At 45.6% G+C, this 15755-nt stretch overlaps 1 protein-coding gene across 1 annotated transcript in view; it reads right to left on the reverse strand.

The window, feature by feature from the left end:
* Positions 1–15755, reverse strand: part of LOC147453428 (uncharacterized) — a 65551-nt gene that overhangs the window by 20341 nt on the left and 29455 nt on the right. Inside the window, exons 2-4 of the mRNA XM_086515613.1 lie at positions 9598–9733; positions 9262–9320; positions 9022–9082 (exon numbers count right to left, since the gene is read on the reverse strand). Coding sequence (XP_086371739.1) covers positions 9022–9082; positions 9262–9320; positions 9598–9733 — 256 coding nt within the window. The remainder of the gene's footprint in view (positions 1–9021; positions 9083–9261; positions 9321–9597; positions 9734–15755) is intronic.

Consider the following 15755-nt stretch of genomic DNA (forward strand, 5'->3'; position numbering starts at 1 on the left):
TGACAGTATTTTGCTGGATGACTTTATGAAATGGAATTCCTGATAATGATACTGATTTGTTCTGGACTTCTTGTGAGTGCAGGAACTGATAGAAGAAATGACTGCAGCATTTTGGTCTGATTGATCTCGAATAGACATGTTTGCAATAGGGGTTAGTCAATCGGACATCGATGAGGTCCCGATTGGACCTAGATGTGATTGCTAGCTACATTGCCGATAAATCATGCTCGAAGATCCGAATGAATGTTGAATGTCATGTGATGTCTGGTGATGTCTTGTGATGTCATGTGATGTGACTGTCGATTTTGTACATGTGCTAGATGTGTGTTCCTAGTACGTAGGTACTAACAGTCAGTGTCTGCTAAGACGGTTTATGGCTTTTGTCGGTTTTGCAGGCGTAATCGCGGTCGATTACAATGCTTTCAAGAGGGGGGTATGTCACAAAGTGATGACATGGCAGACAACAGAAACCCTAATTTCTGCCAGAAACCCTAATCTCTGGAAATCGCGGAGGCTAAAAAATTTAAAAAAATAATAAATAAATTGTTGGGAAAATGATGAGCGACGCAAGAGAGAGAGAGAGAACTGATGCTTTTTATTTTAAAAGCTTTTGGGGCTCTGCTTTTGGGCATCCCTTGTAACCTTTAAATTAGTGGTGAGGGCCTCACTTCTCAGAGCATCTGGACGCAGAGTTTGAGAGTGAAACCCTAACCGCTCTCTTGTACTTTGATGATTGATTAATACAAAAAGAAATATCGAAAGGGGCGCCAGTCTGTGGGGCCAATATCTCTAGGCACGGAACTCCGTCGGGCCAGTGCAAATCTATTGTGATCTGTGAATTGTTTTGAAGTAGTTATTTGGTGCTGTCGCGGTTGATTCTTGACTTGGAGTGTCCAAGTCTGTTACAGTTGATGGTTTTGTGACGAGGCCCAGATACATGGACACCCACTTGTCTCATGGGATACGATGTGCTATCGGCCAGATACGCACATCTTCACACCAGCTGCGGATCGAGACTGAGAGATACAGCAGAATACCAGCAGAGGCCAGGACATGCCCCCTGTGTGACATCGAGCCTGAGACAGAGTTGCACTACACATGCCACTGCCCTGTCTACTACGAGATACGAGGCCACTTCCACTGCTTGTTCAGAGAGGGCTTTGGACCATTCTCCAGAGTCATGCAGTACGAGGATCAGAGATGCTTGGGTTTGTTTTTGCTCGAGCTACGCAGACACAGAGAGAGCCTGATGAGAGGACAGGCTAGCCAGTCTCAAAAACAGATCACAAATTTCTTTAGAGCTGCCACTAGACGCTTGGAGGAGTTACTACCACAGCACAGCTCGTCGTCTCACACCAGAGGCACACTGATCGACCGAGCGACTGAGCTAGGGAGATCCAGACGCCCACGACTACGGAGGACTACACAGCATCGGCGGAGGCTACATCAAAGGATTCGGATTACTTTGGCTCGACATGCACGACGCCCGGTCAGACTACTGACCATGGAGGAGATTAATGAGATCCGCCAGCGACCGATGCTGGATCTCTTGTGATCTAGCTATCCCAGCTAGCTGCTTAGTTCACACCTAGTAGTTTAGGATTCCATAGTATTTTATTGTGACATTTGTCATTTCATTTTTGTCATCTTGTTACTCTGACTCTGACTTTGTATCAGATCCACCACATTGTAACTTTTTGGTCTCATAGGTCACTTTGGCCTTTTGAAGATGTTAATATAACATTTCATTTCATTTCTCTCTCTCTCTCTCTCTCTCTCTCTCTCTCTCTCTCTCTCTCTCTCTCTCTCTCTCTCTCTCTCTCTCTCTCTCTCTCTCTCTCTCTCTCTCTCTCTCTCTCTCTCTCTCTCTTTTTGGTCTCTACGCTTCCGTATCGTCGACTTTGACATGGTATTAGAGCTTGGTGTTGCTCGAGGCGTGGAGGAGGAAAGAGGAGGAGAACAAGAATCTCTCTCTCTCTCTCTCTCTCTCTCTCTCTCTCTCTCTCTCTCTCTCTCTCTCTCTCTCTCTCTCTCTCTCTCTCTCTCTCATGCCAGCTAGAGCGAGAGACAGAGCTACATTACATATGTCATTGCACAGTGTACTATGAGATTCGGGGCCGTTTCCACTGCTTATATAGAGAGGGTTTCGATCCTTTCTCTAGAGTCATGAGTTATCAGGATCAGAGATGCCTTGGGCTATATCTACTGGAGTTATACAGATATAGAGACACTTTAATGGGGAGAGCTCGAGAGAGACAGTCCCAGAGACAGATTACAGATTTCTTTTCACTAGATATGGGACAGCCAGAGGAGCAGCCATCATTGTAGAGCTCGGCCCACACTCATTCGACCTTTACCGGCACTCTCATTGACCGAGCACTGGAGCTACGGAGGTCCAGACGGCCACGATTGAGGAGAGGGGCTGCATAGCATCGCCAGAGACTACAGCAAAGGATTCGAGCCATACTCTCTCCACATCTAGAGTGCAGATGAGGATGGATTCTAGTAGTAGTAGTATTTTTGTTCTAGTCTTTTTGTACCCAGACATGGTATCAGATTCACAATTTTGTAACAGTTTGGTCTCATAGGTCATTTTGGCCTTTTGAAGACGTTAATATAACATCTCATCTCTCTCTCTCTCTCTCTCTCTCTCTCTCTCTCTCTCTCTCTCTCTCTCTCTCTCTCTCTCTCTCTCTCTCTCTCTCTCTCTCTCTCTCTCTCTCTCATGCCAGCTAGAGCCAGAGACAGAGCTACATTACATATGTCATTGCACAGTGTACTATGAGATTCGGGGCCATTTCCACTGCTTATTCAGAGAGGGTTTCGATCCTTTCTCTAGAGTCATGAGTTATCAGGATCAGAGATGCCTTGGGCTATATCTACTGGAGTTATACAGATATAGAGACACTTTAATGGGGAGAGCTAGAGAGAGACAGTCCCAGAGACAGATTACAGATTTCTTTTCACTAGATATGGGACAGCCAGAGGAGCAGCCATCATTGTAGAGCTCGGCCCACACTCATTCGACCTTTACCGGCACTCTCATTGACCGAGCACTGGAGCTACGGAGGTCCAGACGGCCACGATTGAGGAGAGGGGCTGCATAGCATCGCCAGAGACTACAGCAAAGGATTCGAGCCATACTCTCTCCACATCTAGAGTGCAGATGAGGATGGATTCTAGTAGTAGTAGTATTTTTGTTCTAGTCTTTTTGTACCCAGACATGGTATCAGATTCACAATTTTGTAACAGTTTGGTCTCATAGGTCATTTTGGCCTTTTGAAGACGTTAATATAACATTTCATCTCATCTCTCTCTCTCTCTCTCTCTCTCTCTCTCTCTCTCTCTCTCTCTCTCTCTCTCTCTCTCTCTCTCTCTCTCTCTCTCTCTCTCTCTCTCTCTCTCTCTACCAAGCCTTGCCCAGCTACGAGCACTTTCTTTACACCTGAGATGGTACAAAGGGCCATGGACAGAATGAAGACCAGGAAGGCATATGATCATGACGGTCTAGTATCGGAGCACTTTATACATGCCAGGGATATGCTGATGGAGGTTCTCGCAGTGTTGTTCAATCGTGCCATGTGTGAGGGATTACCTGAGACTTGGAGATTCTCTAATATTGTGCCCATCTTCAAGGCTGGTGACCCTAGAGAGCCTGGGAACTACCGCACTATCATGGTTGGACACACATTGGCACGGTTGTATGCATCTCTCCTGGAGCAATACTTGAGTAATTGGGCAAAGGGCGAGGGGGTACGGGCAAAGGGTCAAGCCGGCTTCAGGAGGGGTTTCTCCACTCTTGATCATATTCTGACACTCAGGGCCATCATTGAGGAGGGCAGAGCACATGGGAGACGGATATATTGTAGCTTTGTGGACTTTCGTAAAGCATGGTACCAAGAGCTCGATTGATGCGTAGACTACAGGAGATGGGGATGCCCATAGAGGTGATTTGGGGGATTATGGCTTTGTACAGATCAGTGATGAGACGGGTACACACTCCAGAAGGGGTATATGATTTAGTTCACTCTACCATTGGAGTGAAACAGGGCTGCCCATTGTCTCCTACTCTATTTGGTATGTATGTTGATGAGGTGTCTGATTACATCGATAGAGAGGGTGACAGAGGTGCACAGCTGGCAGGGACGTGGATCCCATTGTTGCTATATGCTGATGATGTCGTGCTGATATCTGACTCACCAGAAGGTATGCAACGACAGTTGGATACACTACGCAATTTTGCAGAGGATAGTGGATTGTGTGTAAACCTAGGTAAAACCAAGGTTATGGTGTTTAACACTACACCGCAATGGGTCAGGAGATCAGTACCCACTTTCAAATATGGTCAGGAGATTGTGGAGTATACAGATGCATACACTTACCTGGGGGTAGTCTTTATTGGGCCGAGATTTTCCTTGAGAAGAGCAGCAGAGACTAGACTAACTAGAGCTGGTGCGGCTCTGGGAGGAATGGAGAGGATGTGTTCGCAGGTTCAGTTCCAGGAACCTCGGACAAAGTTATGGCTCTTTGATACTCTGGTTGCCTCTACTATGTTATATGGGGTGCAGGTTTGGGGACCTTCTGTAGGCCAGGAGGGTTGGAGGCATATGGAGAAGCCCCTGGTCCTGGTATCCATGATCTCTCGGCTAATTAGAGCCAAGGCTTCCGTACCACATGGTATCATTCAAGCGGAATTAGCTGCCCCCCCTATGGAGATTGAGGCGCTGACTAGATCAATCTCCTTTGTGCACAGTCTGTGGGATACTACAAGAGACAGATATGTCAGGGTGGCTCTAGAGTCCTCCAGACAATTAGCTCTTAATGGGGATACATCATGCTGGTATGCACAGATGGCATCATGGTTTCAGACACATGGTTTCACCATGGACAGGTTGCCTCCTTTTCAATACTCTCTACAGGCACCCTTGAGGTCTTTGACGCGGGTAGAGATTAATAGACTCATTCGTCAGGATCTGATCCAGCTGGACACGAGGAGGACATGGATAGAGCCGATACAAGAGTTGGGCACAAAGATGGCTTTTTATAGAGAGCATTTTCTCCACCTCACGGGGGATGGGTTTGTGATTAGACATAGCTATATCGACAGGCATCTTTCTCATGGTGTGCGATGTGCCATTGGCCAGATACGAACGTCCACTCATCAGCTCGAGATTGAGACTGGCAGATTCAGAGGGACACCAGCAGATAGCAGGATATGCCGCTTATGCCATCTAGAGCCAGAGACAGAGGTACATTACATATGTCACTGCACATTGTACTATGAGATACGAAGCCGTTTTCATTGTCTATTCAGAGAAGGTTTTGGGCCTCTATCTAGGGTCATGAGATACGAGGATCAGAGATGTCTTGGGCTATATCTACTAGAGCTACACAGGCATAGAGAAACTTTACTGAGGAGAGCTGAAGAGAGACAACCCCAGAGACAAATCACAGATTTCTTTACACTAGATATTGTATACCCAGAAGAACAGACAGAGGAGCAACCAACAGTGGAGAGGTCTACCCGCACTACTAGCATTCTCATTGACCGAGCATTGGAGCTAGGGAGATCTAGACGACCCCGATGGAGAAGAGGAGCTACACAGTTTCGAAGGAGGCTACAACAAAGGATTCGAGCCATACTTTTTCGTCGTCCAGAGTGCAAATGAAGATGGATCTCTATGAAGATAGATCTCTACTTCCCTCCCATTTTGTCTACACATTGTATAGCTCAGTTCACACATCTCACGCCTTTCGCCTTTCACACCTAATCGCTTAGTTTAGGATTCCGCAGTATTTATATCCTGTTATCCCTAGTTGGATTTATTTTGTTAATATTTTGTTAATCTGACTTGGTATCAGATACACCGCATTGTAACTTCCTGGTCTCTTTGGTCACTTTGGCCTTCTGAAGACGTTAATATAACATTTCATTTCATTTCTCTCTCTCTCTCTCTCTCTCTCTCTCTCTCTCTCTCTCTCTCTCTCTCTCTCTCCCCCCCCTTTTGGTCTCTACGCTTCCGCATCATCGACTTTGACATGGTATTAGAGCTTGGTGTAGCTCGGTGATCGAAGCCCTTGGCGTGGAGGAGCAAAGAGGAGGAGAAGAAGAATCTCCCTCACTAGCGCTAACTCAAGTCCCCTCCCGGGCAGCGGCGTTTTAAAACACTCTAGCGTTTTCCCTCTCGCTCCCGGCGCCGAAGTCCTTGGTGTGGAGGAGCAAAGAGGAGAGGAAGAATCTCCCCTCGCTGGTGCTAACCCAAGTCCCCTCCCAGGCAACAGCGTTTTAAAACACTCTAGCGTTTTCCCTCTCTTCCAGTGCGTTTTGAAACGCTGCCCGGCAGTGCGTGCTAGGTGGATCCCCTCCCTGCCCGCGACGTTCTGAAACGCCCCCTACGACAAAGCCTCCCTCCCCCTTGTGCTGCCAAGCGTTCTTAAATGCCACCCCTTGCAACCTCTTGGAGCCGTCGGCGTCTTGAAACGCGCTGTGACAGTGGTCCCCCAACTTAAGCCCAACGTTTTAAAGCGTTGTGGGCTGTGTGGAGGGCACCTTTTGAGAAGCAGTGAGGGTGTAGAAAGCCCAAGTTTAGGGAATTGGAAAAAGTTTGTGGGCTTTGGGAGAAGCGACTCGGGTTCACGAGCTTTGAACAAGATTTAAAGCAAGCAGTTTGGAGCTGCAGAGAGGGACATCATTTTGCGGAGCCGTTAGGGAATAGACGCGGAGTGGATCCGCTTGGGAATTGGAACAGCTTGGAGTTTTCTGAGGCTTGGTTCGTACGGCCACCCTTGGAGAGCGAGAAGGATTCCCCGAGTTCCAGGTCTTGCAATTTCATCATGGGCCCCCTTGCTCGAGCGCCCGTGGCGACAACAACCAAAACCAACAAGTGGCTATGGATAGCGGATCCACCATCCAGGTAGCACCCTTTGCACTGGCCCAGTTCTCAAGGAACCCGACAAATTGTTTGGCTTGGGATTGTGAAGGCAAAAGCAAATGGAGGAGTTCGCTAGAGGACAGCGACAAAGGCAAGCTGGACAAGGATGGCAATACCAGTACTCAGTTAGCTGCCTTGGCACCCACGAGGTACGACCACATTTGTTATAAATGTGACTCGACGCTTTGTTTGGCTCGGGAGTTTAAGGCCAAAGGCAAAAGCAAGAATTCATAGATAGACAAAGACAAAGGCAAGCTGAACAAAGATTACGGTAATAAAGATTTGACAAAGGAGATCGGCATGGCACACGTGGTGGCGGCCGCAGTGGCCTCGATGTATGATTTCTAGTCAAACGACGGGTGTCACCACTAGCTTCAGCCAAAGAGAGGCTTGTGAGTGGCAAAGAGCGGTAAGGAGTTCTCCCTATCATTAATTTGGACCCTTGTGTTGGAGTTCAAGTTATCGTTGTTTGGACCCGTAGGTCGGATTTCAATGCAAATGCATCTGGCAGGTAACCAATTAGACGTCTAAAACACTATGGATGAGTGCACCAATCCATTATTGTTGGTCGGATCATGGACATGATGTGTTCCACAGTTCATTATCTTGGAGTTTTATATTTTGGACATGATGTGTTCACAGTTCATGAATGGGAATTATTGGACGGTAGTGTGGTCTACAACTCCAATTTTCTAAAAAGGCAACCGATGCTCAAGATGGCATTATTTTTAGGTACAAAGTTGAGGAGAGCAACACCGAGGTGTATCCACTTGGTGACCACTTTTGGGGTGCCCATGGTAGCTTCTTCATCGACTTGGTCTCACTATTGTTGTCCATTATGAGCTGCAAAGAGCGTGTTAAGAGTTTTGGCATCCCGAGTGAACTGCCCAATGTGATCCCATTATTTAGTTTGGCTTTTAGGTATTTATTTTACTTATTTTTCAAAGTTTGGGTAGGGCAATTTATTGAGGTTGCTAAATAAGCAACCCCTTGCCTCCATTGTATACACATTCAGTTATTCATTGCCATTGTTGATTGGTTCAGGAGACTCTCTCTCTCTCTCTCTCTCTCTCTCTCTCTCTCTCTCTCTCTCTCTCTCTCCCCCCTTGGTCTCTACGCTTCCGCATCATCGACTTGATAGATACAGGGTTATTGATGGCTGCTACAAGTTCACCCTCTTGGGATTGGTGGCCCTCAATAGCTACTTCTTCAACTTATTGTAAATGAGTCCCTGAGCCTAGTTCTTTACTCTCAAAATGACATAGAGCCTCATAGTCCACATGACCAGTTGATTTTGAGTCGGCATTAAATAACCTTCAAATCAAAGTTTCAAGACACAAAATGGTGCACATCGCATGCCATGCTAATCCAATCAATTCAACACCAGAGTTACGGGTCCTATCAATCCTAAGCTACATAAAAAGCCCAACATGTGCACTAAAAGGTAAACACACTTGACAACGCAATTGAACAACCAACTATGCACAGACAGGTCCTGTGTATAAGACGACAAGATTGCCTGACACCATCCCCTAGGCCTAGGCTTACCTACACTTACCTTGGCTCTGAGGTCATAGTACCATGTCCATCAGGCACACAAAGGGGGTAGTTCCTCTTGATGTCAAGGTGATTTGAATTTACACCGCAATTACTACTAAGACATGCATATGGATATGAGATGTATGTTTCAAATCTTGTTCTCAAGGGTAGCTTTGGACGTTAAAGAGCTTATTAATACTTTCACTATCTTTTTTCAAGCCTCATGAGACTTGTGCATTTGTCTACTGTTGTGCAATTGCAGCCTCCTTACAATGAAACCAAGGGAAACTTTTCGCTCTTTTAAATTGCTCAATTGGCCAGATGAGATAGCCTACTGTTGTCTCACAACACACTTTGGCATAGTGAATCGTCTACACAACTCAAGGAATGATCTCAGAACACCTTGAGAATATTGATGCACCAAGAAAGAAACTCACCACTTGACTAGATGCTCGTGCATGGAGATGTGATATGATTGACAACCATTACACTACAGAACTTGAAATTCAGTTTTACTCAGATACAAGAGTGTACGAATGAGATAACTTACAAGAATATACCATGTCATAGCCATTGTTGTTTATGAAATCCACTCTCCGATGTCTCAAACGCTGGAAGATACATGCAAAGGCTAACTCAGGAAGCATATAACAGTGTCAGATATTTTTGAGACACATCTAGATGGTAAGCCACTTAAACTGAACAAAGCAAGGTATGCCTTTCTTCAGAAGCAAGAAAATTTAAATCTGATAAAGCATTTAATTTAGTCCTTTGGAGAAAGGAAGAGTACCGCTCTTTCAAGGGGAATGGGTGGCTTGATATGTACTTTTGGGGTACGTATCACAAAGGCTGAAATTAAAACAAAAACAAAACAAAACTTGCCTCAAATTTTCAAACTCGCAAATAAAATCAGACTAAATCAATACCAATGCATGAGAAGAAAACTGGATCCTCATAGAAAGCAACTTGGAGATTGATTTATCTTGAGAAATTTCTTGGTGACGAATTGTGCAAAAATGTGTGTGCCTCTTAATTCAATAAGTGCTGCAAGCATTTTCATGTAACTATTTTTTTTGGAGAAGCTACCTCCATGCCACACTCAGACATGAATTTAAAAAATGCTTACGACTAAGATTGCGCCATGAATATTTTCTTAAATACTCATTTGTCCGGGGATTGAGTGATCCATTTGGGTGGCCAAAAGTTGCTCTTGATCTTCTTGATTTGGCACAGGTCATAAACGTGTCCGATTCTTTGTTATACTGCAGTCATATATGTTCATTAAAAAGAAAAAATTAGACAGAAAACTCTGAGTTTGCTTACGTGCCTGTAAAGGAAAGGATCTTGGCTTGTGAAATTAAGTACTGGTTGTTTTTTTTACATTTCTCTAAGAATCATAACAAAATTCTATACAAAGGATAGAACATGCAATTTCGACACACATGACACTGAATACAATCCAAAATAGGTATATTTCTTGTGTTTGGGCAAATTATCAAAGCTATTTTTAACCTAAAAACATGCCACATCAGCAGCATAATTTATCACTTTGTGAAATCAGCAGATGCTATATCAGAAACTAAAAAGAAGCCCCGGACCCGTGCGACAAAAAGAGACGGTTTGTTTTTTTTTCCTCATTTGACATGATTTTGGCTATAATGGTGTAAGGTGCAGCAGAATGACTGTTGTATTTTCTCAAGATTAGTGATCTTTATTTGCTCAAGGTTCCTTTTAGTTCTTAGGGAAGGAGAGAGCCTTTCGTCTTTATGGAGAGTGCTATGATCACAAACAAAGTGAGTGGATATTGTGCGTGCAAGAGAATGAGACTGAGAGAAGGACAGAGAAGAGATACAACACCCGAGACGTTGTAAAACCCTCCTCCGAAGGCCCCACTCTCGTCGGCGAGAGTGGTCTACTTTGATTGCACAAAGGTGTACAATGCGTATGCAATGGACTGATGCAACTTGGACTATGCCGAAGACGACGACGGTGATGACGACGACAACTCAATGGCTGAAATCTGGGATCTTCTAATCGCTTAATTTCGGGACTGTTTCGGTGGCTGAAAATGTTGCGTTTCTTGGGCTAAAGATGGGGATCTTCTACAACCAATGGGGACTGAATCTGCTACCTTGCTATAGGCTGAAAATGACTGTTTCGAACTGCTGAATTTCTGCGTTTTATCACTGCTGAAGCTGTGTTTCCGTGTGGCTGAAAAACGCTAGTGGATGGTGCTAAAAAAACGCTGATCTGCAGCAGTCCCTAGCGTTAGTAAAAACGCTGATTTGGGGCAGATAACGCGTTGGTGAGCAAAACGCTAAGGAAGGGGCTGATCTGCAGGGAAAACAAGCGCCAAAAGGGGGAAACTTGATGGCGATCTGATGCTAAGAAAAACGCTGGGGATGGGAACTTGCCCGGCGAGGATGGGATCCAAAACGCTGGGGGTGCTGGGGGGTACTGCTGAGAAGTTGCCTGTTGAGCGGGAAGCTACTGCTGCCTCTTCTGCCAGAAAGTGCTAACTTGGGTTTGCTTATATATTAACTTAGCAAAATTGCCCTACCTACTTTTGTTGGAAAGTCACTTAAAAATAATAAGTGAAAATAACCAAAAAATAGGAAAATAGACTAAATGCACTGGAAAATTCCCCTAACTGATGCTAATGGATTCTAATGGGAATTCCGATGATCATGTTGTGTGCAACCGGAGGATATGCATCTATGCTAAGTGACTGAGCATGCACGGTCTACGAATAGACTCACAAAAGTGCCAGATCACTGCTAATCTAAACTGACTGAACTGACGGGAACCTGCTATGGTGTAACTTTTCCACGGACACATAGGGTTGGGATGTGTCACGTGACATCCCCTCCTTTCCAAAGTGAGGTATTGGTACCGAACTGTATTGTCACGTGACACATCCCAACCCTATGTGTCCGTGGACAAGCTACACCACAGTAGGGTTCAGTCAATTCAGTCAAGTACTAGTACCGAACTGTATTGTCATGTGACACATCCCAACCCTATGTGTCCGTGGACAAGCTACACCACAGCAGGGTTCAATCAGTTCAGTCAAGTCTAGATTAGCAGTGATCTGGCACTTTTGTGAGTCTATTCGTAGACCGTGCATGCCCAGTCACTTAGCAATAGATGCATATTCTCCGGTTGCACACAACATGATCATTGGAATTCCCATCAGAATCCATTAGCATCAATTAGGGAAATTTTCCAGTGCATTTAACCTATTTTCCTATTTATTGGTATTTTCACTTATTATTTTTAAGTGACTTTCCAACAAAAGTAGGTAGGGCAATTTTTCTAAGTTAATATATAAGCAAACCCAAGTTAGCACTTTCTGGCACGATCTTGTTGAATCTGTGCCTGCATTTGAGAAAAGAGTCGTAACATCGCTTGCATTCTTGTTGTGGTCTCGCGGTCATATTCTCATAGTTACCGGGGAACGCCCCCTAGCCCCCGTTCCGCCGTTCCGGGGGGCAGTTCCCTTCCCGAACGTTCCGGAACGTCCCGGAATGTCTGACGTTCCGGGTGGCCAATGCAAACCGGAACGGCCGTTCCGAAACGCCCCCGGACCGTTCCGGAATGCCCTTGGAACGGCCAACCGCTACAAACAAATTTGGCAAAAATTGAAAAAATTGAAGTAAATGTTTGGGCTTCTTTTGAAAGTGTGCAAGGCCTCAAGGACTTATAAAATGCACCCCCCTCCCCCTTTCTCTTCACAAGCTAATCCTCAAGGCTCAAGCTCTCTCCCTCTCACTCTCAAGATCTCTCCCTCTCAAGACTCACTCTCTCAAGGCTCAAGGCTTCAAGCCTTCAAGATCTCTTTCTCTCCCTCCCACTCTCTCAAATCTCTCTCTCTCTCTCTCTCTCTCTCTCTCTCTCTCTCTCTCTCTCTCTCTCTCTCTCACACACACATCATCTAGTCATAGCAAGGTTGAATGGTCTTCAAAACGAGTTTTTTGTGAGTATTAGAGTCAAAGCACTCTAATACTCCTTGTATTTTAACACAAGGAGCTAAAAATTGCCCTATTTGGGTGTTTTTTATACCTCCCGTTCCGCGATGTTCCCGTTCCGGACCCCTAGCCGTTCCCCCATTCTGCGGGGATCCCGTTGCCATTCCCGTTCCGCGTTCCGGGTAACTATGCATATTCTGCTTGTCTTGCTTTGGCTTCCAAGCGTGCTTGCTCGCTCTCACGCGCTATGGCTGCCATTCTTTCTTGGTACTGGCGCTCTATGGCTACCATGTCTTCTTCGTAGGCTTTTCTTTCTGCTTCTCTTTCTTGGTTCAATTCCTCCCTGGAGTTAGCGCAATCCTTGACGTAGATGGTGAAGGGGGAGGGTCGGAAAAACCTCCTGGTGGGGAAAATTCTTCTTCGCCTCTCTCATGCTCATCACCTCCAAGCGAAGTATCCATTCCGCTTCGAGTGATGATCATTCTGAAGTCGTTGGTTCTTGTGGGTTCTTGGGGGTTCTTGAGGATCTTGAGGTTCTTGAGGTTTTCTTTCGCCTGCAAATCGTGTTGGAGAAGGATCTTCTCTTCACCCGAGTTCTACTCTTTTCTGCGGGCGCCCCCTTGGCGGCCTTGCGCTCACACCAAGGTTGCTTTTTCCCACCTCACGTCAATTGGCCGGCCGCTAAGTGCACGGTCCGCACTCAATGAGTGAAAAGAGACACAAGGGGAGGCTAGACAAGCCTTCTTTCTTGGGATTCCTATCACTCTTCAACAAAACACGATTAGGAATCGACACGCCCAAAGCGAACTTGGGTTCGTGCGACCGCAACAAGCAAAAAAATTCTTGTGGTTCTTTCCTTGAGTGATGCAGAAAACTTCCAAAGCTCTGATACCAATGTAAGGTACAGCGGAATGAATGTTGTATTTTCTCAAGATTAGTGATCTTTATTTGCTCAAGGTTCCTTTTAGTTCTTAGGGAAGGAGAGAGCCTTCCGTCTTTATGGAGAGTGCTATGATGACGAACAAAGTGAGTGGATATTGTGCGTGCAAGAGAATGAGACTGAGTGTTAGGTGCAGCGGAATGAATGTTGTATTTTCTCAAGATTAGTGATCTTTATTGCTCAAGGTTCCTTTTAGTTCTTAGGGCAGGAGAGAGCCTTCCGTCTTACGGAGAGTGCTATGATCACGAACAAAGTGAGTGGATATTGTGCGTGCAAGTGAATGAGACTGAGAGAAGGAGAGAGAAGAGATACGACACCCGAGAGGTTGTAAAACCCTCCTTCGAAGGCCCCACTCTCGTCGGCGAGAGTGGTCTATCTTTGATTGCACAAAGGTGTACAATGCGTATGCAATGGACAGATGCAAGTTGACTGTTTCAGTGGCTGAAAATGACTGTTTTGGCTGTGTTTTCTTGAGCTAAACTTGGGGCAACATCTGCAACCGTCTAGGGGCTGATCTGCTACTGTATCTAAGGCTGAAATCGTTGTGGATCTGATGCGGTTTAGGGCTGAAAACAAAACGCTGATTGCATCCTGCTGCTAGCCAAAAACGCTCTGATGATCTGCATCTGCAAAGCTAAAACGCTGAAGTACCTGCTGTACAAAACGCTGGCTCTACTGTTCTGCTGGCGTTAGTAATCTGCTGATGTTTCTGATCCAAAAACGCTGCATGGCTGAAGTAGCAAAAACGCTAGCAAGGCTGATTTGAAAACGCTAATGCTGAGGTAATTCTGTCGCGGGAAAAACGTTAGGAAAGAGGTTCTCGGCGATGGTTTTCTGTGGGGGAGAAACACCAAGGAGATGAAGTCGATGGTGATGCCGATGCTTGGAAAGGCCAAGGGATGTGGAAGTATGGCGCTAGGGGGTCATGAGGGGGGTACTGCTGAGATGAGCGGGAAGCTACTGCTGCCTCTTCTGCCAGAAAGTGCTAACTTGGGTTTGCTTATATATTAACTTAGCAAAATTGCCCTACCTACTTTTGTTGGAAAGTCACTTAAAAATAATAAGTGAAAATAACCAAAAAAAAGGAAAATAGACTAAATGCACTGGAAAATTCCCCTAACTGATGCTAATGGATTCTGATGGGAATTCCAATGATCATGTTGTGTGCAACCGGAGGATATGCATCTATGCTAAGTGACTGGGCATGCACGGTCTACGAATAGACTCACAAAAGTGCCATATCACTCCTAATCTAGACTGACTCAACTGACGGGAACCCTGCTATGGTGTAGCTTGTCCACGGACACATAGGGTTGGGATGTGTCACGTGACACTGAGAGAAGGAGAGAGAAGAGATAGGACACCCGAGACGTTGTAAAACCCTCCTCCGAAGGCCCCACTCTCGTCGGCGAGAGTGGTCTACTTTGATTGCACAAAGGTGTACAATGCGTACGCAATGGACTGATGCAACTTGGACTATGCCGATGACGACGACGGTGATGACGACGACGACTCGATGGCTGAAATCTGGGATCTTCTAATCACTGAATTTTGGGACTGTTTCGGTGGCTGAAAATGACTGTTTTGGCTGCGTTTTATTGGGCTAAAGATGGGGATCTTCTACAACCAATGGGGACTGAATCTGCTACATTGCTATAGGCTGAAAATGACTGTTTCGAACTGCTGAATTTCTGCGTTTTATCCCTGCTGAAGCTGCGTTTCCATGTGGCTGAAAAATGCTAGTGGATGGTGCTAAAAACACGCTGATCTGCAGTCCCTAGCGTTAGTAAAAACGCTGATTTGGGGCAGATCGTTGGTGAGAAAAACACTAAGGAAGGGGCTGATCTGCAGGGGAAACAAGTGCCAGAAGGGGGAAACTTGATGGCGATCTGATGCTAAGAAAAACGCTGGGGATGGGAACTTGCCCGGCGAGGATGGGATCCAAAATGCTAGGGGTGCTCGGGGGTACTGCTGAGAAGTTGCCTGTTGAGCGGGAAGCTCCTGCTGCCTCTTCTGCCAATTACTACTAACTTGGGTTTGCTTATATATTAACTTAGCAAAATTGCTCTACCTACTTTTGTTGGAAAGTCACTTAAAAATAATAAGTGAAAAATACCAAAAATAGGAAAATAGGCTAAATGCACTGGAAAATTCCCCTAACTGATGCTAATGGATTCTATTCGGAATTCTGATGATCATGTTGTGTGCAACCGGAGGATATGCATCTATGCTAAGTGACTGAGCATGCACGGTCTATGAATAGACTCACAAAAGTGCTAGATCACTGCTAATCTAAACTGACTGAACTGACGGGAACCCTGCTATGGTGTAGCTTGTCCACGGACACATAGGGTTGGGATGTGTCACGTGACAAAT

Source organism: Adiantum capillus-veneris, chromosome 7 (genome assembly GCF_014529385.1).
Source record: "Adiantum capillus-veneris isolate H3 chromosome 7, ASM1452938v2, whole genome shotgun sequence".
NCBI lineage: Eukaryota > Viridiplantae > Streptophyta > Polypodiopsida > Polypodiales > Pteridaceae > Adiantum > Adiantum capillus-veneris.